The sequence below is a fragment of the Arachis duranensis genome, chromosome 4 (genome assembly GCF_000817695.3).
Source record: "Arachis duranensis cultivar V14167 chromosome 4, aradu.V14167.gnm2.J7QH, whole genome shotgun sequence".
In the NCBI taxonomy this organism is placed as follows: Eukaryota; Viridiplantae; Streptophyta; class Magnoliopsida; order Fabales; family Fabaceae; genus Arachis; species Arachis duranensis.
Genome location: NC_029775.3, coordinates 75,835,825 through 75,862,369, shown reverse-complemented (window position 1 = coordinate 75,862,369; position 26,545 = coordinate 75,835,825). Strand labels below are relative to the sequence as shown.

The window sequence follows — 26,545 nt, the reverse complement described above, 5'->3', positions numbered from 1 at the left end:
TTCTTTACTGGGCATTTTTCTAAACGCTCAGAATGCTGCCAGTTCTGGGGTTAAACGCCCATAACGCTGCCCATTCTGGCGTTTAACGCCCAGAATAATACCTTTACTGGCGTTAAATGCCCAGAATGATAGCCATTCTGGCGTTTAACGCCCAAATTGCCTATTTACTGGCGTTTTAATGCCAGTGAGCTCTTTTTCTCTGTGATTCCTCTACTTTATGTTCTGATCTTTCATTTCTCTGTATTATTTACTTGAAAAGATATATTTTTTATTTTTTTTTTACTTTTGAATTTTGAATGAGGAGAGAGAAAAAAATAAAATGAAACAAAACAAATAATGCATGCAAGAACACTTTGAATGTCAAGATGAACACCAAGAACACTTTGAAGATCATGATGAACATCAAGAACATATTTTTGAAAATTTTTAAGAAAAGAAAGACATGTAAGACACTAAACTTAGAAATTTTGAATGTTTAGACACTTTGGATTCAAAAATGTATATGAAGAACAAGAAAAGACACAAAACAAGAAAATTTGAAGATCAAACAAGGAAAATCATCAAGAACAACTTGAAGATCAAAGAAGAACACAATGTATGAATTTTCAAAAATTTTAAGAAACTTAAATAAAAAATGCAGTTGACACCAAACTTAAAATTTGACACTAGACTCAAACAAGAAACACAAAATTTTTTTGGTTTTTATGATTTTATTAAATTTTTTTGTATTTTTCAAAAATAAAGATAAAAAGCTTAAACATAAAATAAAATTACCCAATCTAAGCAACAAGATGAACTGTCAGTTATCCAAACTCGAACAATCCCCGGCAACAGCGCCAAAAACTTGGTGCACGACATTGTGATCACACTTTTCACAACTCCATACAACTAACCAGCAAGTGCACTGGGTCGTCCAAGTAATACTTTACGTGAGTAAAGGTCGATCCTACGGAGATTGACGGCTTGAAGCAAGCTATGGTCATCTTGTAAATCTCAGTCAGATGGATTCAAATGGTTATGAAGTTTTGATAATTAAAAGATAAGTAACACGGAAAATAAAATAAAGATACTTATGTAATTCATTGGTGGGAATTTCAGATAAGCATTTGGAGATGCTTTGTTGCTTCTGAACCTCTGCTTTCCTGTTGTCTTCATCCAATCAGGCGTCCTCCCTTCCATGGCAAGCTGTATGATCCTCTCAGTAAAAATGGTCTGGCTACGGTTTCTGTACGGCTAATCAACTGTCGGATTTCTCGTCTCGAATGAAAAATATCAGGCACAGCTACTGCATGGCTAATCATCTATCGGTTCCCACTTGTCTCGGAATAGGATCTCTCTATCCTTTTGCACACTGTCACTGCACCGAACAGTCGTGAGTTTGAAGCTCGTCACAGTCATCTCGTCCTAGATCCTACTCGGAATACGGCAGACAAGGTTTAGACTTTTCGGATCTCAAGAATGCTGCCAATTGTTTCTAGCCTATACCATGAAGGTTCTAACCATGCGGACTCGGTCCGTGGATTAGAGACCCAAGAGATTATACTCCAACTGTCGTCTAATGACTACGTTGAACATCATGTAGACCGCTTGTGTTTGTCAGGCACGCGGATCTTGGCTAAGCGAGTAATGGAGATAGTGGGTGATTGTCATAGGTCACCCCCTTCATTTTGACTTAACTGAATTAAGTACGAGAGTATATCTTGGAGAAGAAGTAGGCGTGAATTGAAATAGAAACAATAGTACTTACATTAATTCATGAAGAACAGTAGAGCTCCTCACCTTAATCTATGAGGTATAGAAACTCCACCGTTGGAAAATATATAAGAGAAGAATGTCTAGGCATGGCCGAATGGCCAGCCATCCAAATGGCATAAGATAATTCTCAAAAGCTGCCATCCCCTAATACAATAGTAAAGAGTGCTATATATACTAAACTAATTACTAGGGTTTACAGAAAATGAGTAGATAGTACAGAAATCTACTTCCGGGGCCCACTTGGTGTGTGTTTAGGCTGAGCTTTGAAGCTTTCACGTGCATAGGCCATCCTTGGAGTTAAACGCCAGCTTGGATGCCAGTTTGGGCGTTTAACTCCAGTTCTGGTGCCAGTTCCGGCGTTTTATGCCAGAAAAGGGGTCTCTGGTGGGTGTTTGGACGCCAGTTTGGACGTTTAACTCCAGTTCTGGTGCCAGTTCCGGCGTTTTATGCCAGAAAAGGGTCTCTGGTGGGTGTTTAGACGCCAGTTTGGACCGTCAAATCTCGGACAAAGTATGGACTATTATACATTGCTGCAAAGCCCAAGATGTCTACTTTCCAACTCAATTGAGAGCGCACCTGTTGGACTTCTGTAGCTCCAGAAAATCCACTTTGAGTGCAGGAGGGTTAGAATCCAACAGCATCTGCAGTCCTTTCTCATCCTCTGAATCAGACTTTTGCTCAGGTCCCTCAATTTCAGCCAGAAAATATCTGAAAGTTCAGAAAAACACACAAACTCATAGTAAAGTCTAGAAATGTTATTTTTGCATAAAAACTAATAAAAATATACTAAAAAGTCACTAAAACATACTAAAAACTATGTAAAAACAATGCCAAAAAGCGTATAAATTATCCGCTCATCAAGCTACAAGAAGGGTTCGAGCACTGAAGACTTGCAAAATGCTGGAGTACCGTAGGACCTTGCCGGTTCACAGGTTTGCATTGAATCGGTTGGGTTTGAACAGTTTTGTGTTGAATCGGCCAGTTCTAAACAGTTTAATTACGCATTCAGTCCCGACTTCCGATCGAACTTATTAGACCATTAATTTACTAATTTTTTGGTTCAACCGCCTGGTCCGATCCAGATCTAACAACTATGGCTGTGATACGTGAGCATCTTTTCTTTATTTTAATATTATTTTAGTAATGAATTTTTTGAGTTTTATTCAAATTTTAGTGTTTGAAGCCTATTTGGATGCTACTTTGAGTCGTTCTATTATTTTGATTATTTTAGGTGATGTTTGGATCAGTTTGATAGAGACTGTGCAGAAGAAAAGAGAAGAATTTTGATTTAGTTGATCCGGCACTGGCGTTTAGAGCCCAAGAACTTTGGATTACGTGCAGCCATTTTGTCAAGTTGGCACTAAATTCGGACCTGGGCAAAACGCGCCAAGTGCCTCGTAGCTTGTGTGAGCTCTCTACCTCATAGGACGCTAAACGCCAAACAGTTTGGTGTCAGGAAGTCAGAAACGAATAGGAGCTTACTGTCACTTGGGGCGCTAAATGCCACTCTGGCGTTTAGCGCTAATGACGCGGATCAACCTCACCCAAAGGAGCATCCTTAGTTAGATTTGGCTTTTAAATATTGTATTTTACTTTTTTTTATTATTTTTATTTACAAACAAAATCTTTTAGGTCTATGATTTATTATTTCTTTTTTTTCACATCAAATTAGGGTAGATATAAAGGAGAAAAGATTTAGCCCTTCGGTCTCATCCTCTCTCTTTTCTTCTCTTCGACCTCATTCCGCACTTTCACACTTTTGAACCATAATTTTCTCTTTGAGTCATGAGCAGCTAAACCTCCTTGGTTAAGGTTAGGAGCTCTATTTATTCTATAAATTGATACTATTGCCACTCTATTTTAATTAATGTATTAATTTAATTTCAAGGATTACTTTCACTCTTCATCTCGTGAATTTGAGTGTATTGAAAAATAACTCGTATTCTACATGAATTGTTGATTCTTGAAAAAATTATCTCACTTGAATACTAGCTTGAAAGTAGACTCATCCTAAACCACTAATTGCTTGGACTTAACGGGATACGTGACATATAATCCTTGTATATTTAGGTAATTAGGATTTTTTTGGCTAATAAATTAGAATTGAACCTAACCCTTTAATCTATATTAAGTGATCAAGGAATTAGCGGTTAATTAGGGTAGAGGAGACTAAATTACTAAGGAATTAGGATTTAGTCAATTACAGTTTGCCATAAAATGAATCTTGCATGATTAAAATAGTCGGTAAGAAACATTAATCCGGAAAAATAAACATCTCTAAAACCTTATCTGTTCTCTCACATATTTTTTACAACCCGTTTACTGCTTGTTTTCCAAACTCTTGAATTACTGCTTAATGCTTTTGAACATCAAAACACAATTTTCTGCTTGCCTGACTAAGTGAGTCATTCGACCATTATTGCTTGGTCCATCAATTCTCGTGGGATCGACCCTCACTCACCTGAAGTTAAAATTTTATTTGGTTGAAAATATCATTTTATGAAGTCCATAGTCACCATAGGCACCAAAACTTGTGGCCACCATAGACTACACCATATATATATATATATATTAGGGGTGGTAAAACGGGTCGAACCTGTCGAATCGACCCACCGAACCCACTAAAAAAGGTGGGTCGGGCTAGAATTTGAAACCTGTCAAATTAAAAAATTCACCAAATTATGTATATATGTTCCAATTATGTGACTTTATTTATTTTATTTTACAATTTCGTATATATATTCTTTCGTATATACGTTCAAATTATGTGACTTATTTTTTAAAATAAAGATGGTTCTATTGACAAATATTATTTTGAACAATTTTATTGAAGTTAAAAATAAAAAAAAGATAGTGAAAAAATTATATTATAATTTGACTATTTTTTTATTTGTATTTAATTTTTTTATTATTATTTTTTGGTTAATTTTAATGAATTTTATTTTTTACAAAAAAAAAAGAGTCAAGCAGGCTAGTCCGCTGGCCCGCCAATTTGCCATAAAGCAGGATGGACTAGCATTTCGAACTCACTTTAGTTGGTGGAGTGGGCTGGCCCACTCCATTTATGGTGCGGGCCTAGGCAAGACGAAACAGGCCGGTCCATTCTGCCACCTCTACCTGAAATATTACTTAGTATTTGGGATTTACTACGCTGAACTTGCTAAGGAATTGTGTGAGTTGAGGGAGGAGAGGGGATGGAGTGGATGAAGGACAAGGGTGCTTGAGAAAGAGATTCGGAGATTGGAGATGACGTGGTGGTGAAGAATATTAAAAATATAAAGATGGAATAGAATTAAAGTTTAAGAGTGAGTAGGTTAGTTTAGAGGGATATAATTTAAAAAAAAATTTATACTATTTTAAGATTCAAATAGTTTTATTTATTAAAACTCATCTTTTATGGTCACAAATTACTTTTAATTTTTTTTATGATTAGATTTATCGGCGTAATAATCTTTTATAGTCAGTTTTGGTATCTTAGTCTTGTTGATATACAAACTTTAATGCAATTAGAATAGATGGATATTGATCGGTTAAAATTCATTTTGAGGCTTTCATCCCATACAATGAAGCCAATATTCAAACAACCATATAAATGACTTAGTATTTTCATTTTTCATTAGAGCATATCCAAATAGAATTAAACTCTCATGATGATCCACACAAACAAAAGTAAAAGACAAGTCATAATTGGAACTTAAAAAACTCATTACCATCCAAAGTATTTACTCGTGAACCAATATCTACACGAAAGTGTGATTAGGACAAACTTTTTCTATTTTACAAGAAATAATATTTCTAATTTTCTAAAATATATCAGTAAAGATGGAGAAAATAGAAACTAGAAGTATGCAAATGAAATAATTGAATATGCAGGTGGAAAAGGATACAACAAAAGTATATACTTCGTTCAATCTGGTCATAAATCATAATTAACTAAGCAGGGCAAATTCTTTATCCCGCATGGCTACCCTACTATATATTATTCCCTAATTTTCTCTACTGTTAATGTATTCTAAATTTACAACTACTATTCACATTTAAATAATCAAATTTTAAGTGAAACATGCTGTCACCTCTTCAAGGCCCATCTCCGATCAATATCAGTGTAAACAAACTCCTGACAACGTACAATTCCACCGGCTCCACCAAAGCACAACCATCTCTCACTACCCTTGTTCATGTTCCATCTCACTCTATGCAAAGCTACCCATTTGGAAGGAAAGACTTCTGGTATATGACCAAAATCTGCCTTCTCAGTATCATCCCCGAGATTACTTGTCGGCGCATCATCTTTGTTAACAAGAGAATTACTTTCTGCTGATTTTTTCTTGTCGCTACCAGTCAGTTTTCGTCTTTTGGGCTGCTTCACGGAAGACAATGCTTCCTCACATTCTGATGCCATACCCAAATCGTCATCACCACAGAGCCCTACCACAAAAAATTGAAGAATTGGTAATATTCTTGAGAAATTATTGTAGAAAATCAGACAAGTATAGCATCAAATTTACAAAGGCAAACCTAAAGTTTGAGAATCAGGATTCGAAGTCTTCGCCATCTCACTGGTTGCACTTTTTCTCAGCAAGTCTCGAAAAGATTGAGCATACCGAACCCTTTCAATGGACCTCTTTAATGGAAAGGGACCAGTTGAAACTGAACTATTGATCACAAGAGTTGAGTCCTCCTCAGTTACTGACCCACAGAGGAAGAATGGAACAGTATGGTGTGAATCACCTATTTCTACTGCTTTAGTCGTAAGCTGACGACAATAAAAAACATAGGTAAGAAATGGGCAGAAGGGCAAAGAAAATCAATTTTTATAAAGCATTAGTCAAGAACTGCTACAAATTTGAGGAATACTATCACGTTTGAGGAATATCCAACAAAATGTTTTAAACCACCTGAAAACGGAAGACAGTACCATCTGCACCACAGTATGCAACCATGCCTGGCACAACAAAAATAAAAACTCATCGTTTAGATGATGATGATGATGATAATTAGAGACAACACGTTATTTAAGTAGTTCATCATGATATTTAGAAAACTTAGAGAGTCACAAATTACCATTAACTGATAGCTTGTTTGCAAAGAATATAACCATTAAAAAGGTACCTGTGTTACGTGACACTTGAACATTCCATATGGCAGATGATGAGAGTGAATAAGTGTGCAACCAGGGTTGTCTTTTCCCATTGTATGTTTTTCCATTTACAGGGAATTCATTTGCAACCTTCACCAAGCTAATGGTTTTCATTGTCCCATCTTCAAAGGACATAATGATGCAACTATAAAACATAAACAAAACAACTCTAGGTTAATCATCATGATGAGGTCATACAGCAATTCTGTCCTGTCGAAATTATGCATTACCTTGGCTTTGGCAACCAATCCAGACTATATATGTTTCTTGGCACAGGTTGCATACTCCTCAAAGGACGAAATGGATTACTACACACATTTTTATCAATAAATCAGAACACTGAACTAGGTTTTTACACAAATCTAGCTAAAGACCGTTTGAAGGGAGATATGCGCCTTGACATAATGAGATGTCAATATTCATCCTTTCTACCCAAGGAGAGAATTAATTACTCATGCACACGCAGATACAAAAAAAATCGCAACTAACGTGCCATTTGAAGAGTGCTCACCAGTTTGCCAATCTTAGATGAGTTTTACAGCGTATAATATAATTGCCACATTATTTGGAAACAATTTCCTCTATACAGAAAATTACATTCTAAGATGAAGGTGATTATAAACGATTGGAAGACAGAAATTTAGAATGAACCTAAAATTAAATAAAATCCGGTCAAGGAATCAAGAAAGGAAAATTTTCATTGAGAAAAGGTATTGTGCTTCTCATGCAGCGTCAAAAGTTACAAAGTAGACAAAAAAACGAAAAGGAAAAGAAAAAGCACTAACCGCAGGTCCCAAAACTTAAGGCCTTCATGTCCAGCAGTAACTATTATATTGAAACTCTCAGGATCACTAACATAAAACAACAAAAAACAAGATACAATAAAATTGCTTATCCTGATCAACATTACAGAGGTAAACAATGAATAAGGCAGACTTACAAACTATGTTTATTAGATTTTCATCAAGAAGAAAAGGGGACAGTTACATGAATGAAATCAGCTGTCTGTGCACACTAAATGAAAAAGGAAAATTCCACAACAATTTCAAAAGCCCACGAACACAATAAGTTTCATAAACTATGTAAATAACTATATCATATTAGGTTGAAGCTGGAAATCAATTAGAATCTTTTCAGTTTAACAAAATGGGAAAATAGAGAGGTGAAAATAATATTCCATTATAGTCTTTTAATTATTCCAAATCCTATAAAGACACAACATAGCAACAGAAAAATGTTTGATGCAATTAAATAACATGTCTTTATTGAATTGGTTTCAATCATTACTAACCCTTCAAATGGTGCCCAGGCAACGGCTCTAATAGGAGCTGCATCTCCCCTGAAACAAAGCACTGGCTTTGTATCTGAATATAAAAAATTGGGTCAGTAGAATTATTGTCTAGTGAATCTGATGACTTTGTTTTTCAACACAGCTACCTTCCCTAAGAACCAAATATGTAAACATGAGTATGGCAACAAAAACATTACCATCACATTTAGATGAAGTCTTTATAGAGAATTTCCACAAAGCAACCTAAATATAAAGCAAAATACATTAGCAGATATACTTTATAAAGAGTATTGGGATGACAAGATACTTATGTTTGAACTGAACAATGATGGTGAGAAACAAATTTAACAATAAATGCAGAATTACAAAAATATAAAATAAATAAGGGTAATATTATCAAGATGACTTCTCTTTATCCCTCCCAATAAAACATCATGAATGAATTTATTTCTTAGTCTTACTAACCTACTATGAAAAAGTAAAACAAAATAAAATAAAATAATGAAGAAGCATAGAACGGAAAATAGAAGAATAGTTAACAAAAATTATACCATTCCATCATGGCAGCCCACAAGTAAATAGTCATGAGGGGGCATGACCGACCACTCCACTGTCAACGGAATGCTGTGATATCAAACAATGGATGAAATTAAACCAGTGACTAGGCTAAAAGGAAACTTATAATTACCGGCATCAAGCAAGTTCAACTACCTTAGGCAGCACGGCATGAACGTTTTTAATTGAAGCACTTTTTTAAAATGTGCTCACTTCCAATATACTTATCCAATAATCAGCCAAGTTAAAATTAAATATGTTAATTTATTTTGCCCCTCAGTGATTGAATTCGTACAATTTTTCCCCTAGAAGGAACGAGTTAAGTAACACCATAAAAAGAGAAAGAAGGAAGCATGCCTTTGTTTTCCACCACGCTTCAACATTGAGCATTTAAATACAGGTGCCAATTTTATAAAACGAGGATCAGTGCCGTCCCTATGCTTATAAATCTCCCTCAAGACACGAGGAAGAGGAACCTCCCACCTGCAATTGAAACTTGACATGTTGATAAGGCAACAATAACAAGGAGCATCCCATAAAAGAGTTGTGAAAATATCTGATACAAAGAGATTTAATGTCAAAAGCAAATAGCATAACATATGAGAAGAGAAGAATCACCATATAGAATAGAGCTGAACAACTCCAAACATAAATTACACCCCTATTTTGATATTCTGATCTAAACTAAATTTCAGGATAGGGTGCTGTGCTATTCTACAAATTGCATCTGAATTATGAAAAATATCAAAAAATTTTCAACTACCTGAAAAATTTTTAAACAAGAACAATAATATCAATAGGAGATGAGGCATCAGATATCTTACACTTCTAGAGATCCGTTGCCCAACAAGACAGCAAGATAGCCCATTCGGTGTTTGCTTACTGGGTCATACATGTTGGGCGGTTGCCATTTCACATCCCATGCCACCTTTCCATTATGAGCTAGGCAACACACAAGTTTTGGCATAGTCACATTCCCTGAAATAGAATTAGGGGCAACTACATTACCCATTGCAGAGCTGCCATGAGGTTGACTTGAGTCATTCTCAACCTGTGTCAATAGTGCCACATCTTCGTTGCATCCCACATCCCTATGGTTAGCTTTCAACCTACTACTTTTAACATGAGTTTCTAAGACAGTATTGCATGCAGAAGCAGCTTTCTTGGTTTGTTTCTGCTTTGCAACTGAACACTGTTGCAAGGCTGATTCATTGCGATTTCCATCAGCTGCGCCTGAAAAATTTATTTCAGCTGAATCTTCTGGAACCTGAACTGCATGAGCTTGCACAGCTTGATTCTCAGAATTTGAAGAACATACAGTAGCTTCTTTTGAACTCTTTTTAGGCCTTCCTCTAGGCCTCTTTATTTGTGCTGATTTTTCACTTGAGGCCTCAATTATTTTATGTTCTCTTCTACTCATGTCAATGATGGGTAATATTTCTTCATCGTTCCAACAAACCCCATCTGAAGCAGGAAGCTCAGAAGATCTTTCTGGAAACTGAACATCTAGGGCTGGTACGTACTGGGGGGTTTCACTATTTGTGTTATCAATTACTTTTCCTTTGGGATTCTTTCTAGGTCTTCCTCTAGGCCTCGTCACCTTTGTTGACTTGTCTTTTTTAGGTCTTTTTTTCCCCTTATTTGTTGAATAACATTTTTCTTCATCCTGCTCGCGGATATTTAGAAGACACCATATTTGTATAACACCTCTACCAGTCAGTGGGGCACCCATCTTGTGGTAAGAAGAACCAGGTGGATGAGTAGCAACAGCAACAAACTAATACAGAATAAAAAAATGTCACCCAATATACAAAATGTCAATTATAAAAATGTACAAAAGACAAAAGTTATATCCTAAATTCCTAATAACGTCTTAGAAGAGCAAAGCTCATGCAAATGCAGACTAACATCCGAGAAAATAGTAACATAATAATTCCATATACTTATCTGTATCAAGTATAACAATATAACATATGATAGTGCAACGCATTAAAAAGCTCTGTCAATTGCACTGCTATGATCAAAGACATGTTACTCCTTTCATCCATCTATTTTCATAAATCTAGTTGACGGAAAACACATGGTTAGTATCGCGATAAATACAATACAAATCGCTGGGATTATCAAAATCATGCCTGAATCGCTTGAATCGCATCTGAATCACTTGAATAGCAATTAATATTGCAATTTGCAAACTGAAGATTCAGGAACTGGCTGGGTTCCGGGAGTTTTAGGTCAGGTCAAACGTGTTCCAGTTTGCAAAATATTATTTCTTTCCCTCCTTTTCTTTTTTCAATGAAAGCCACAATTGCAGCCGACTCCTTACCTCTTCAGTTCCAATTTTATATAAGTGTTTATAATCGAGGGAAAATACATCTATACTTTTCTTCCTTGCGGCGTTCTGCAACTGCAAGCACACAGGCATCATTCTTCTGCAAGTGAAGCACCACTCACTCGGCCTCAGATGCATTATCATTTGTTTTATTGAATCTTTGACTTCTTTTCTTTATATTATTTAATATCTAATGACTTGTGGAATTGTTTCTTGTCATTATTTTATTGTTGGAGGGCAATGTTATGTTTGATGTTGTTATGCCTTATGCCTAGTACTTTGCTTGCTGTGTATTGATCATTTTGAAAATTAAATTGAAAAACTTATCCATAGTTTAATTACTTTCTGGTCATTTTTATTTCTGGATATTATTATGAGACATGAATTATATGATTATTTAGAGGTTTAATTTTATTTATTATTGTTGTTTATATCTTATGATACACAATACAATACAATATGATATGATATACGATACAGCAATGTTTTGATACACGATATGTATCCCTATTTAATAGTCTGGGATGGGAAACCTCTCCCATCCCATGAGTCTTCAAATAGACAATGAACCTTGACATGTTAGATGTCAAAACCAACAAATAGACAGGGTACACCATTTAACTCATGTTCAAACTTCAAAAACTTCCCCATACGATAGTAAGCCAATAAAAAGTAGCTAAATAGATGGCTTGAAAGGCGGGAGAGAGAAACCAAGTACCTCACATTTAGCTGAACAATCAGGCCTTTCATCTATCTGAGGACACCAATCTAACGCCCATACAGGGCCTCCAACACACATCACAAAGTCTCTGCATCTACAGCATTTGAAGTGTTTGGCCAAGTTAAATGATGAGCAGCGATGGAATAAAATAATTTGTCAGGAACTTCAAAGTGGGCAGTAATGCCCATACTGATGTCAATGGACCAAAAGACCACAGATAGGCAACATACTAGTGATACCTGGATTCCTGCAATTTGGTATCCACAGGATGCTCTTTTCTTTGCACATCACACTAAGAACGATACACAAAAAGATAATGAATTGTTTGCAACACAACACCTGTAACATTGTTACTAATCAAGAGGAATTTTGATAAGATGAGCTCTGAAGAGGAAACAAATAAAAGGATACAAACAGCTTATACCTGGGGAACAGTGGCTGATGAGAACTGAGGCAAAGTTATGGCTCCAGCATCTTTTTCTTCAGAGCTCTGACATCTCTCAGTTATGTAACCAAACCTAATGCTTTTTGGTGGATACCTAAAATCTCTCCATTCTCTACACATTTGAAAAAAAACAAGCTAAGAATTACTTATTTTCATTCAAATTAACACATCCAAACAAACTCTGACTATCAAGCTGTTTTCAGCATCTACATCACTATTTTCTATTCTCGGGATATCTCAATCTTAAAGTAAGTTGAAAACAATGCATTTCAAAAGGAATCTTGTATTGCCATTTGTTTCAACTTCTTGACTGAAAATAGTGATCACTTTTACCAAAACAAATCAAAGTTTTTTAGAAAATATTTATCTTAACCACTTAACTTCAACTCTTGCTATTTAAAAAATTTAAAAGTTTCTGAAATATTCTTTAAAGCAAAAGATGAAATAATTAACTTCTCTTAAACTGAAAAGTGATTGCTTTAGTAGTTAAAAATCACTTTGTCCAAAACAAATTTAAATAATAAAAAATAAATATAGAAGCTAAAACAAGTGCACCTAAATATTCTACAAGCACATACAAAATTATTGTTTCCTTATAAAATGCACCCTATTATGATTATAAATACTGAGATTATGTTGTACATGTTTATAGCTAGAGTTGTAGCTGAAACATCACCAAATAACTACCTCTAATGGCTCAAGCAACTAACTCTAACAAGCACTAAGATTGTTGACTCAGCTACAAATGAGAACTCAGCTATTCACTAAGACGCTCTTAACATTAACAATGGGTATAACTTCAATCTAGAAGCAACTCAAAACAGTTTCTAAATTCTAACTGATTCATATGCAATTAAAATAAACACACCTCTAATAATATTATAATAATTATAAAGTTTAAACATATTACAACAAATTCTATTTATTTTTCAAGAATTGAAATTAAGTACCTTAAAAATGTGAGGGAGGAAGAGAATCTCTGAACCTCACTGTGATCAAAATGAGTATTCTGATCTTCCCCGCATAGTGCCGCAATGTCATCAATGTATCTGAAGAAATTCTCAGCAGAATAGTCAAATGAAGAAACCCTAATCCTGCTACTATTAGTAGCATCGTTACCACCGCCGACATCGTTACCACCGCCATTGTCAATGCTTACAGCTGTAGCAGTAGCACCAGAATCAGAGGCACTGTTTGCCAGTGCAGAATCTTCTGGAACATTTCCATCCTTCTTTGGTTTTGTTTTCATGTTCTTCTTAGTGTTCTTCTTTCCTTTGAGGCCAAAAAGTTCAGCAATGCAAAGCTCTTCTGCTTCCATTCCCTCAAGTTTTAGAGAGACTCGAACTCTAAACGTGTTCTCCTGTTGTTGTTAACATAGTTACTAGGTAACCCAGTCATTATTAAATAAATATACAAAAGTATAAAAACACCAAAGGCCAACATCTACTAAAATATAAAGGTATGTAATAAGGTAGGGAACAGGAGTTCAAGGAGCCATCTCAAGCAGGGAAGGGCAGGAACACCAAAACAGAGGGAATACTGTAGCAAAATAAGTAATATATAACACACCAAAAAAATGAAAAATTAGCTAAGGCCAAGCGCCATGTGAAGGATAACAAAATAAACAGTAGTTACAACAGCAGCCCGTAGGTATGCAAAATGCAACAAGTCACTGAATTCAATGTTCACATCAAACTGTGGTACGTGTCTTATGCAAAATGATTTTTTCTCTAAAACAAATTTGAATGAAGGTTGAATGAAATAATGAACCTGCACATCTACATTATTACTTAATAGACCAAACATTGCAGTAGGTGGATAGCTTATGTGTCATCTCTTGAGTCAAAATCCTTCACCATTTTTCCCTCCATTATATGAATAATTCCATTCATCCATGTGTTTCTTTTCATGCTACCTATTGGCCTGTGATGTGCCTAATGCATGCTCTCATGTTCCTATAATTACTCTAATTCATTTTTTGGGTTGAATTCAAAGTAGTAGTAAGTGCTGATCGTGCTGTTATTCATTCCACTAAACTTTAAACGAAGACTTTTCTTTAATATTTCTACCTAAAAGCATTGTACAAGTCCTTTGAGAGTTAATGCATTGAACCAAAAACATGTAGTGGTAAGTGAATTGTATTTGACTATAAAATGAGTAATATTTTGGTGCGTCACGAATCACTACATCACAGAACCCTTTATTTTCGTGGAGGCAGTTCACTAACCTGCTAACTGAAAAGTGCAACATGAGCAACGCAAGTCAACTCGACATTAAATTCTACTTCTATAGTTCATTAGCTTTAGATTCATACAAATTAAAGCTTTTAAATTAATGGTTCCATGGTGTTTGTGATTATAGGTTGAATGGTTGTTGATGAGAATTTAGGGAATTTGATTTTACTGAAAATAACAAATTAATAAGTGGGAAAGTATCTGTTATTGGCTTCCTGTTGTTGGATTTTAAGTCGTTAACAGGTAAGGGACTTTTTGAAAAGGCACATGCTTCTTAGACTTGTATTGAGTATCTAATGCTCTCAATTAGACATCACCATCATCACTATATATCCCTTTTTAGCATTTAGCAATAAATATATACTTTTAGTCATCACAATTTATTTTGGGATTCCCTTTATCTCATAATCTATATCTCAACCTTTCTTTCTTCCTTTTCTATTATTTTCACTCATTTTCTTCCTCGATGCCACTTAGGCAATTAAAAATCACACTGCAGCAACGGAGCCTATTAACAATCAACAATTAGGCAATTAACAATCAATTCTAACAGAGTCTATTAGCAATTAACAATCAAATCGAACAGAGTCAATTCTCTAAAATCTAATCAAACTATCACATTGACAAAATTAACTAATTGTTTTTAACTAAATCATTCTGAACACATTAAAAACTAAATTAACCAAATCACATTTTTTTATGAACAGATTAAAAACGAAAAAATTAAGCAAGAAATATTAAGTAACCTTCGGTGGTCTTCCAACGAACAGAGTATGAAGGAGGAGCAAGAATGTGACACGGAGAAGCTGGCGACACTGCAGCAGTCCTTCTCCTTATGTTTACAACGCCGAGAACTTGCAGAATATGAGGGATGGGGAGACTGCCAGCGACGAGCACGCGAGGGGCGACGAAGCTGGACCTGGCAACGCGACGGACGACAAGGCTGGACCAGGCAAAGAGGCTGGCACGCGACGAAGTGGACCTGGCGACGGACGACGAAGCGTGCTGGACCAGGCAAAGAAGCTGGTGCCGCGTAGAAAAGACGCTGGCGAAGAACGGCGGAACGGCGGTGGCAATGGAGGCTAGGGTTTCTCACCACTTCTCTTTCTTTGAGCAAGCGAAGCAGCCGTTTCAGAGTGAGAGAGTGAGAGTGGGTTGAGGGGATCCTTCGCTGGATCAGGGATTATTTTTTTTTTTTCTACGAAAATTCAAAACGACGTTTTAAGGGATTTAAAAAAAAATTGATCTAATTTGGATTCTTCGAAGGTTTTGAGAATCGGACCGATCATTGAACCGTTTTAGTCACTAATTTATTAGTTTATTAGTTTAACTAGTTTAATCATGGTTCAACTAAAAAAATTGTTTTAGAATAAAATAATAAGTAAATTATAAATAAATATCTGAAATTATAACTCAACCTATTTTTTGTCTCATAACAACTATATCATTTAGCCAACAATATCTCTTTCATCTCTTTCCTAATGTAAAGAATTAAAAAAGATCAAACAAATTGAACAAACTTTGTAATCCTAATGGTGAATCTATCTCCTTAATATAGGAATTAATCACATAAATACATTAATATTACAAAATATACTAATATACTTAATAAATAGGCAAGACATGATACAACAGTGCCTTTCAATCGATTTTAGAATACGTCAAGCAACATGTAGAGATGAATTATTACGTCAAGCAACTTTGATGAGTTCAAATCTAGCAGCATATAATACAATCCATAGTTGAAGAGTTTAGCAATGAAAATGTACAAAATTTCAATAAACATTATCACAAATTTCATATTCAAAACACAAATCAATAATCAAGTAATCAGAGATATTCAAAATCACAAATCACTACTTTAGATTTCAGAGACATTCAAATTCAATAATCCAAGTACTTCAGAGACATTCAAATTCCGCCTACAGCATTCAACAATATACAAATTTCCACCATTAGCAACAGAGTTTTTAACATGCTTTAACAAAGATTAACAAGTTTTTAACCCAATTTTAACAAGCTCAACACAATGATTAACAACAAAAAAAGCCCTGAATGAGGTAATGAGCACAAAATCAAGAAACTTTAACAAAATTTAACAACAGATAAAAAAAGTCAAGAACAAGCCAGTAACAGTTTATCAGTGCCAATTTAGCATCAATCAATAAGCCACTGATTAACAAGTTCAGCATAACGATTAACAACAAAAAAAGGCACTGAATGAGGTAATAAGCACAAAATCAAGAAACTTAACAACAGACAAAAAAGCCAAGAACAAGCCAGTAACTTTTTATCAGTACCAATTTAGCATCAATCAATAAGCCAGTAACAGAGTTAATTAATCAAGAATAGGCTAGAACAAGCCAGAGTAGTGAGCAAAGCCAATCAACCAAGAACAAGCACTAAGCACCGACAGAGCATCCAATTAACTCAAGCACAAAGTAAAAAAAACAAAACAGCAACACATCACTTAATTAATAATCATCAACAAATGAAAAACAAAATACTAACAGTGAGTATTAAAAAACTAATATCAAAATAGGATAAACCTCTTCAAAACGAGAATTTTGATACCAATTTTAAAAGATTCGGCCCAATTAGGCCGAACAGAACCTAAAATGTGCCCAAGGCACAATTCAGCCCAACCCATATAACCCCTTTCACCCCCTTTTAGCTACAAACCATCTGATTTCATTGGGAAAGAAGGGAGACGCGGTGAGGAGAAGAGAGAAAGAACATAACCTAGGTTGAACTTCAAACCAAGATAACTTTCGATTCGGAGCTCCGATTGACGAGCCATTTACGGCCACGCGTTCATCTCGGAGTCCTCTTTAATTCTATCCAAACAAAAAGGTATGTATTTCTCAAATTCATGTCCAGTATTCTGTTTCCCCTTTATGTGCGAAATTGGCTTGAGCCTTGAGTGATTTTGATGATTTTGGTGGTTTAGGTGCAATCTAACATTGGATAATTGTTGGATTATACTCCAATCATCAATGGATAAGGTGAGGAAACCATAGCCCTATCTAATTTTTGAATTTGGGTAATGGATATTGAGTTGGGTATATATATATATATATATGTTGTATATTTGTATTAGGTGGTGTGTTTGTAAGTGGAATTTGATGTTGTGGACATTAGAGGCCTTGGATTGGTGTCAAGTCTTGGTGATCTTATGAATTGAGGAGCTGCGAGCATGGCTTAAGTGTTGCTTTGGACAATAAATAAAAGCGGCCAAGGTATAGTTTAGGTTTCGCGCGTTTAATATATAAGGTTGTGTGAAAACTTAGGCTAGAGTATTATAAGATAGGTTGAAAAGCTTTGTTATGTTAAATGGTTAGTGTTTGTGATGTTGATGAATAAATTGATATGATATGGTGTTGAGTAATTAATAATGGGAATTAAATGTATGTATGTGTATATGCTTGTATGATGGTGAAGATTATGGCAAGGTAAAGGTGTGGTTGAGATAGTATGTGGTATAATTTGGACTTGTTGGTATTAACTTGATAAATTAGTATTGTAATGAGGATTGAAGGATTGTATGAAAATGGTAAGAATTAGTATGTGTAGTACTATGTGGTTTGTGGCTAAATTGGTAAAGTGGAAGAAATATGATGTTATTGAGCTAGGTTGTTAGAATTATTGTGTTATGGTTAAGGGTTGATTATGTTGATGGTTGTGGTATGCTAAATTGGGTGAAGATGAGGTTTGAAACGAAAATGTGGTTTTGGCAAAAATGAGGTTTGGGTGTGATTTGATAAAAGTGAATTTTAGTGAAGTTTGGAAGTTCATAACTTGTTCCTCAAATTTTGGATGGAACTGTGGTTTGTTTCAAATGAAAGATGGTTTTACAAGCTTTTGAATGATATCAATTTTATGAAAAACGGAATTTTGTAGAGAAAGTTATGGACGACAGAAGTTTGGTGTATAAAACTGTGTTGCAAGGTACCAAAAACTGGTTTGAAGCAGCTTTCTGGGCATTCTGCCAAATTTGAGAAAACGTCCACCCACACGTACACGTAGCCCACGCGTATGCATGGCGTGGCATTTTAACGACGCATGCGCGAGTAGCCATGCATGCGCGTGAGCACATGATCACGCGGACGCATGACTCACGCGTACGCGTGACGTGCTGTTCGCACCACGCGTGCGTGATGACCGGAATTCACTCCCCATATAAAAGTGATGAATCCGTTCTATTGGCAAGCACACCAAAATTGTTGTCAAGTAATAACCCATAGTGGAATGAGATCATATCCACAGAGATTGGTAGATTCTGAAACGGTTTTTCCGGTTGAACCACCGGTTGAACCGGTTGGACCAATGAACCAGTGAACCAGTAACTAGAGCGGTTTGATGACCGGTCCGGTTTTCCGAACCTTGCTCAAAAGTAAAGAAAAGAAGTAAGGTGCAGAAAAGGAAATGGCAAGAAGTAAAGTGCAGAAACATAAATAACTTAATTGTAAATGGGAATGGGGATTAACAGAATGTAAAGAAAGCTATAAAGAATGTGGAAGATAAGAATAAGGAAAATTCATTGAGATCAGGAGATGTTGTTCTCTTTGGATTAAATCCAGCTCATCTCATTTTAAATCATGCAACTCATTGACCTCTTGGCAATCATGATTGATTGAGCCCCCAATCCCTTGGTGACTCAATCTCTCAAATCTTGATAATCAGCCAATTCCTTGGTCTAATTGCTCATGAAGAGAGATATGCTTGGTCCCTGATTATACCACACATCCTCATAGATCCAAGTAGTGGGTGGATTATATGTCACCATATCCAATCACCAAAACCCAGATTCTACTCAAGTGTGAGAAGGGATTTCAAGCATGGTTTCATGTTTCCTTTTCCAAGGTTCCCATGAAACCCATTTTGCATTCAACCTCTTTCCCAAGGTGATTGAACACTAACATTAAAACAAAATTCCTTCTAGAAAATCAAAGAGAAGATGAAGAGAAGAAGAAATTTACTATCATTAATCCATCAAGTACAATAGAGCTTCCTCTCTCAATGAGAGAAAATTTAGCTACTCATAGCTTAAAAGAAAAGTACAAGAGATGGAAGAGATGATGTGAAAAATAAATCTTACTATACTTCAACAAAACTACCACTCAACAACCCCTTTTCAGTACTTTTAGGGGGTTATTTATACTACTTCTAGCACTAGAATTAAGAAAATATAGAAGAGAAAAGAAAATTACAACTGGAGGAAAAGAGAAACTCCAAAAAACGTGACTCTCCAGGCTTGGCATGTGACTGGCGCTTAAGTGGCGTGCCACGCCTAGCCACTGGTTTTGGCTTGGCGTGCCACGCCCAGCTCCCCAAGTGGCACGCTCCATGTGCTAAACTTCCTGGCATGCCACACCTTCGAGCCCAAGTGGCACGCCCAGGGTCTTTTTAAACCTTGGTTAGCCTGGCGTGCCACGCCTTCGAGCCCAAGTGGCACGCCTAGGCCTTTTCCTTCTTCTTCTCTTCTTTGGAAAGTTGAACTAGCGTGGCATGCCCAGAGTCTAGCGTGCCACGTCCATTATGTGTGCTTGGTTCCTTCGTTTGCGTGCCACGCCCAGAACTCAAGTGGTACGCCCATGGCCTCCTAGTCTTGGCGTGCCACGCCTTGAAGCTCAAGTGGCACACCCAAGTCTTCTTCTTAAATGATGATGTTGGCATGCCACGCCTGAGGCTCAAGTAGCACGCCCAAGTGGGAATTGGTAGATGGCGTGCCACGCCTTCGATACCAAGTGGCACGCCCATATGTTTGGCCCACTACCTCCTTCTTTAGAAAGTTGTACTGGCGTGCCACTGACGTTGGGATTTTTGCTAGTAAAGAATTTTGTAAAAATATAGTCACGTTGTGAGTATAGATTCTAAACCAACAGAAAATCCCTTCGTACAAACGTTTTGGTTGTCACAAGTAACAAAACCCAATAAATTTATAAACCGAAGTATTCAAACCTCGGGTCGTCTTCTCAAGGAATTGCAGGGAAGTATGATTTATTATTGGTTATGGAAAAACAGTGTTTGGGTTTGAAAAAGGTTTTTAAGCAAGAGAAATAGATTGCAAGAATTAATAAATTAATAACTAATAAAACTCTTGGCAAGGTATGAAAACTGGAAGTCCTATCCCAGTTATCCTTATCAATTGTGATGAGAATTAGATTTTTCTCCCACTAAGTTAACCTCTAACTATGAAGGTAAGTCAAGTAGATGGAATAAGTTTGGTTCCTCAGGTCCTAGTCTTTCCTCGAAAAAGGCTAGAGTTATTGGAACTCGAGTTAATTCTTGAAAAATTCTAATTTTCAGTCAACAATGAGTTTGACAACTCAAGAGTTACCAATTAATCAATTAAAGCCAAGAATATAAAAAGCTAGATAAAAATCATAAATAACTGGAATACCTCAAATTAAACTGAATAGAGATGTCAATTCTAACATGGAAAATATTCATAAGCCAATTGGGCAACATAAATTAAACACAAATAAAAGCTTCAGAGTAAACAAAAATAGAAGAGAAACATAAATTATTGAACCTGATACGATGAAGTAATCCTAATGACTAAAGAAATCCTAATCCTAAAACCAAAGAGAGAGGAGAGAACCTCTCTCACTAAAAACTACATCTAAAACCTAAAATTGTGAGTAATGATTGAATGATTCCTTTTGCTCCATTCCCAGCCTCTAATCTGTGTTTTCTGGGCCAAAAACTGGGTCAAAAACAGCACAGAAATCACTCCCAGCACTTTCTGGTCTATACAGGTCGCGGCAAAGTGACGCGGAGGCGTCATCCACGCGTTTGCGTGGAATGAGATTCGCAGATGCGACGCGTTCACATGGAGCGCGCGTTCGTGTTGCTTATCTGTATAGCGACTATGAGAAATTATATATCAAATCGAAGCCCCGGACGTTAGCTTTCCAATGCAACTGAAACCATCTCATTTGAACATCTGTAGCTCAAGTTATGACCATTTGAGTGCGGAAAGGTCAGACTGGACAACTTAGCAATTTCTTCAACTTCTTGTATTCCTTCCACTTTTGCATGCTTCCTTTCCATCCTCTAAGCCATTCTTACCCTGTAATCCCGGAAATCACTTAACACACATATCAAGGCATCGAATGATAATAAGAGAGGATTTAAATAAAAGAAAATAAAAGCCAAAGAAGCATGTTTTCAGTCATAGCACAAAATCAGGAAGGAGAATGTAAAACCATGCAAATCATATGAATAAGTGGGTAAAAAGTTGATAAAAACCACTCAATTGAGCACAAGATAAACCATAAAATAGTGGTTTATCAACCTCCCCACACTTAAACATTAGCATGTCCTCATGCTAAGCTCAAGAGAAGCTATAAAGGAGTGAAGAGGCATGATAGAGAGTATGCAATGCAACCTATCTATGCGGATGCAACTACATGCAAAATATTTCTACTAACTTGGTTAAAAGTAAACAAGTTTTTCAAGACAAATATGAATCAAATTCCACTAATTTAAATTACACAATAAAAGACAAGTAAACTTGTAAGAAGATAGCTCATGAAAGCAGGGAACATAGAATCAAGCACTTAACCCTCACTAGTAGTGTATATCACTCTAATCTCTCAAGTGTCTAGGGTCAATCACTCTATTCTTCCCTAATCATGCTTTCTAAACTTTGTCCTTCATCTAACCAATCAACAAATATTTAGTATACCCATGCACACATCATGAGGTCTTTTCAAGGTTGTAATGGGGCCAAGACAAGGGTGAGGATATATATATGGCTAAGTGAGCTATAAATTGAATCTTTGAGTAACCTGAGCTATCACCTAACATACACACATTCTATATAATTTCACGATTTTTATGGTAAGAGACTATGATCTAACTACTCGATACAACGATCTATTAGATCGTGTCCTTAGGCATCGCGATGCAATCTTGTGAAATCAAAGTAGGTGATAAAGTGGCCGGGAGACATGGAAATAAGGGATTCGGAGTTCTTGCAGGGTGGAACCATGCAGTACCAGACACGAGATAGATCTTCCAAAGAACAAGGCACGCGGTTAGAGCCCCGGGCTGGGCTCCTCCCACTGCTTGGGAGCTTACGGTCCGTTTTGAAATCGTCTGCCCTGCACCCCCCCGAGATATGCTTCAACAAGAAGCACACAAACGGGATTCCTGTAGCAATTGGGAAAAATTATGCCTAGCTACCCATAATTCCCACTTTTATGTCACATACTCATGTGTCAACTTTTCTTTTGATTTGTGTCACATATATATTGATCTTTTATTAACTTAACATTGGGGTAATTTTGTCCCCTTATTTATTTATTTATATTATATATTTTTTCTTTTCTTTTTTTCTCTTTTTTATAGAGACATAAAAACTAAAATAGCATATCAATGCATATGGAATTTTTTTAATTTTCTATTTTACATGAGTAGATACCAAAATTTCCCAATATTCAGAATTAGAAATATGATACATTCCCTTATTAACCCATGTTCCCACAGTTTTCCCACACTTAGTTGATGCACAACCTCTATCTTAAGCTAACCAAAGATTCAATTGGGATATTTAATTTGTTTTTCTACTTAAGGCTAGTGATGTGGTTATAGAACAGAAGGGGATTAAAAAGCTCAAAGTGGCTAACAAGGGTGACATAAAAGGGTATGCTTATTTGGGATAAGTGAGCAAAAATAAATAATGGCCTCAATTATATGCAAGCATGTAAATACACTAAATATTGGACATATAGATTGGAACAAAATAAAGATTACAATCATAGAGAAGAAAACACACAAGAATAAAAATTTATGGTTAAATAATGTAACCATATAAATAAGCTCAAACCTCACAGGTTGTGTGTTCTTTGGCTCAAAAACCATGTTCCAAATATAACTTCAAATAAATTTAACACAGAAAATTTTAATTTTTTAATTTAAATTATTGAAATTTTTCAAAAATAGAGTCTTTAAAAGAAACTTATTATTTTTCAACCAAGTAGTACTTAAATGCAAACAATCAACTACACATGCAATATATTATGCAATTCAACAATGAACAAACGAAGAAAATAGAATATTGGTGTTGAGAAGAGAATAACTAACCCATGGAGATCGGTATCGACCTCCCCACACTTAAAGATTGCACTGTCCTCGGTGCATGCTAAGATGTGCAGGTGGACGGGCTGTTCCAACTGGCACTTTTCACCAAGGTTTGTGCAGATGGACTTGTTTGTCGCCCCATATAGAAGTTCTTTTCCTTTCCTTATTCGGTGGCCATCCTCGGCAACGGCGCCATTTTGACGTTAGGATTTTTGCTAGTAAAGAATTTTGTAAAAATATAGTCGCGTTGTGAGTATAGATTCTAAACCAACAGAAAATTCCTTCGTACAAACATTTTGGTTGTCACAAGTAACATGATGAGCGGATAATTTATACGCTTTTTGGCATTGTTTTTAGGTAGTTTTTAGTAAGTTCAAGCTACTTTTAGGGATATTTTCATTAGTTTTTATGTTAAATTCACATTTCTGGACTTTACTATGAGTTTGTGTGTTTTTCTGTGATTTCAGGTAATTTCTGGCTGAAATTGAGGGACTTGAGCAAAACTCTGCTAGGAGGCTGACAAAGGACTGCTGATGCTGTTGGAATCTGACTTCCCTGCACTCGAATTGGATTTTATGGAGCTATAGAACTCCAAATGGCGCGCTCTCAATGGTGTTGGAAAGTAGACATCCAGAGCTTTCCAGCAATATATAATAGTTCATACTTTATTTGGGAATTGACGACGTAAACTGGCGCTCAACACCAGTTCCATGTTGCTGTCTGGAGTAAAACGCCAGAAACACGTCACGACCCGGAGTTGAACGCCCAAAACACGTTACAACTTGGTGTTCAACTCCAAAAAAGCCTCAGCTAGTGGATAGATCGATCTCAGCCCAAACACACACCAAGTGGGCCCCGGAAGTGGATTTATGCATCAATTACTTACTCATGTAAACCCTAGTAGCTAGTCTAGTATAAATAGGATAATTTACTATTGTATTAGACATCTTTGGTCTCAGTTTTATTTTATTCTTCATCTGAGGAGACTATTGATCACGTTTTGGAGGGTTGGCCATTCAGCCATGCCTGAACCTTTCACTTATGTATTTTCAACGGTGGAGTTTTTACACACCATAGATTAAGGGTGTGGAGCTCTGCTGTACCTCAAGTTTCAATGCAATTACTATTATTTTCTATCCAATTCGAATTATTCCAATTCTAAGATATTCGTTGCACTTCAACTTGATGAATGTGATGATCCATGACACTCGTCATCATTCTCAACCATGAACGCGCGTGATTGACAACCACTTCCGTTCTACCCTAGACCGGGCGTATATCTCTTGGATTCCTTAATCAGAATCTTCGTGGTATAAGCTAGAATTGATGGCGGCATTCATGGGAATCCGGAAGGTCTAACCTTGTCTGTGGTATTCCGAGTAGGATTCCAGAATTGAATGACTGTGACGAGCTTCAAACTCCTGAAGGCTGGGCGTTAGTGACAGACGCAAAAGAATAAAGGGATTCTACTCCAACCTGATTGAGAACCGACAGATGATTAGCCGTGCTGTGACAAAGCATTTGGACCTTTTTCACTGAGAGAATAGGATGTAGCCATTGACAACAGTGATGCCCTACATACAGCTTGCCATAGAAGGGAGTGATAAAATTGGATAAAAGCAGTAGGAAAGCAGAGATTCAGGAGGAGCGCAGCATCTCCATGCGCCTATCTGAAATCCCCATCATTGGATTACATGAGTAACTTTATCTTTATTTTATATTTATTATTTATTAATTTTCGAAAATCCATAGTCAATTACTATCCGCCTGACTGAGATTTACAAGATGACCATAGCTTGCTTCATACCAACATTCTCTGTGGAATCGACCCTTACTCACGTAAGGTTTATTACTTGGGCGAACCAGTACACTTGCTGGTTAGTTGAACGGAGTTGTGACCACACATAGTAAAGAGCTATTATCTCGAATTAAATTTCATACAAGTACAAAGAGTACGAATCACAATTTCGTCCACCAAGTTTTTGGCGCCGTTGCCGAGGATTGTTCGAGTATGGACAACTGACGGTTCATCTTGTTGCTCAGATTAGGTAATTTTCTTTTTATTTTCTTTTCAAAAAAAGTTTTCAAAAATCTTTCAAAAATTTTTCTTTATTGTCATTTTCTTAAAATATAATTTTCGAAAAAAAAAGATAAAAATACAACAAAATAAGAAAATCATAAAAATAAAAAATATTTTATGTTCTTGTTTGAGTCTTGAGTGAATTTATAAATTTGGTGTCAATTGCATGTTTTAAAAAAATTATTATGCATTTTTCGAAAATTCATGCATTCATAGTGTTCTTCATGATCTTCAAGTTGTTCTTGGTAAGTCTTCTTGTTTGATCTTGATGTTTTCCTGTTTTGTATCTTTTGTTATTTTTTATATGCATTTTTCGTTTGTTAGAGTCCATGCATTAAAGATTTCTAAGTTTGGTGCTTTGCATGTTTTCTTTGCATAAAAAATTTTTCAAAAATATGTTCTTGATGTTCATCATGATCTTCATAGTGTTCTTGGTGTTCATCTTGACATTCATAGTGTTCTTGCATGCATTCTTTGTTTTGATCCATAAAGAAAAGAGAAAAACACAAAAATGATGTTTTTAATTTTTTTCTCTCATCATTAAAAATTCAAAAATCAAAAAAATATATTTTTCTTATTTTTCTCCAAATTTTTGAAAATTTGAGTTGACTTAGTCAAAAAATTTTAAAATTAGTTATTTCTTACAAGTCAAGTCAAATTTTCAATTTTAAAAATCTTATCTTTTCAAAATCTTTTTCAAAAATCATATCTTTTCAACTTTATATTTGTTTTTCGAAAATTTTCAAAAAAAGTATTTTCAAAATTTTTTAAAATCTTTTTCTGATCTTTTACATCATATTTTCGAAAATATAATCAATAATTAATGTTTTGATTCAAAAATTTGAAGTTTGTTACTTTCTTGTTAAGAAAGGTTCAATCTTTAAATTCTAGAATCTTATCTT

The 26,545-nt window shown here is 35.8% G+C and overlaps 1 protein-coding gene across 4 annotated transcripts; it reads right to left on the bottom strand.

Annotated features, from left to right (window-relative positions):
- Positions 1-5,600: 5,600 nt before the first annotated feature.
- On the bottom strand, positions 5,601-15,650 carry LOC107484628 (uncharacterized). 4 transcript variants are annotated; one of them, XM_016105175.3, is made up of 16 exons: positions 15,220-15,650; positions 13,190-13,599; positions 12,219-12,351; positions 12,034-12,086; positions 11,792-11,888; positions 9,566-10,518; positions 9,099-9,224; positions 8,738-8,810; positions 8,384-8,429; positions 8,187-8,259; positions 7,681-7,746; positions 7,126-7,203; positions 6,868-7,040; positions 6,654-6,700; positions 6,274-6,511; positions 5,601-6,183 (listed from the first exon to the last, which is right to left on the bottom strand). In XM_016105175.3, the coding sequence occupies exons 2-16, from the start codon at positions 13,555-13,557 to the stop codon at positions 5,825-5,827; spliced, it is 2,883 nt and encodes a 960-aa protein (XP_015960661.1). In that variant the 5' UTR covers positions 13,558-13,599; positions 15,220-15,650; the 3' UTR covers positions 5,601-5,824. The 4 variants fall into 4 exon arrangements, with proteins under 4 accessions (XP_015960661.1, XP_020996185.1, XP_052116296.1 ...); XM_021140526.2 differs by lacking the exon at positions 7,126-7,203; XM_052260336.1 differs by lacking the exons at positions 13,190-13,599; positions 15,220-15,650 and having other exon boundaries at positions 12,025-12,086; positions 12,219-12,283.
- Between the last annotated feature and the right edge of the window lie 10,895 nt (positions 15,651-26,545).

Excerpts from the sequence above, each read along its gene's own strand:
- LOC107484628 (XM_016105175.3), bottom strand. The coding sequence starts at position 13,557 with ATGGAAGCAGAAGAGCTTTGCATTGCTGAACTTTTTGGCCTCAAAGGA. Across the intron at positions 10,519-11,791 it reads ATTGTTCAGCTAAATGTGAG|TTTGTTGCTGTTGCTACTCA; the intron begins GTACTTGGTTTC and ends ATTCTGTATTAG. Across the intron at positions 6,512-6,653 it reads GTACTGTCTTCCGTTTTCAG|CTTACGACTAAAGCAGTAGA; the intron begins GTGGTTTAAAAC and ends TATTGTCGTCAG.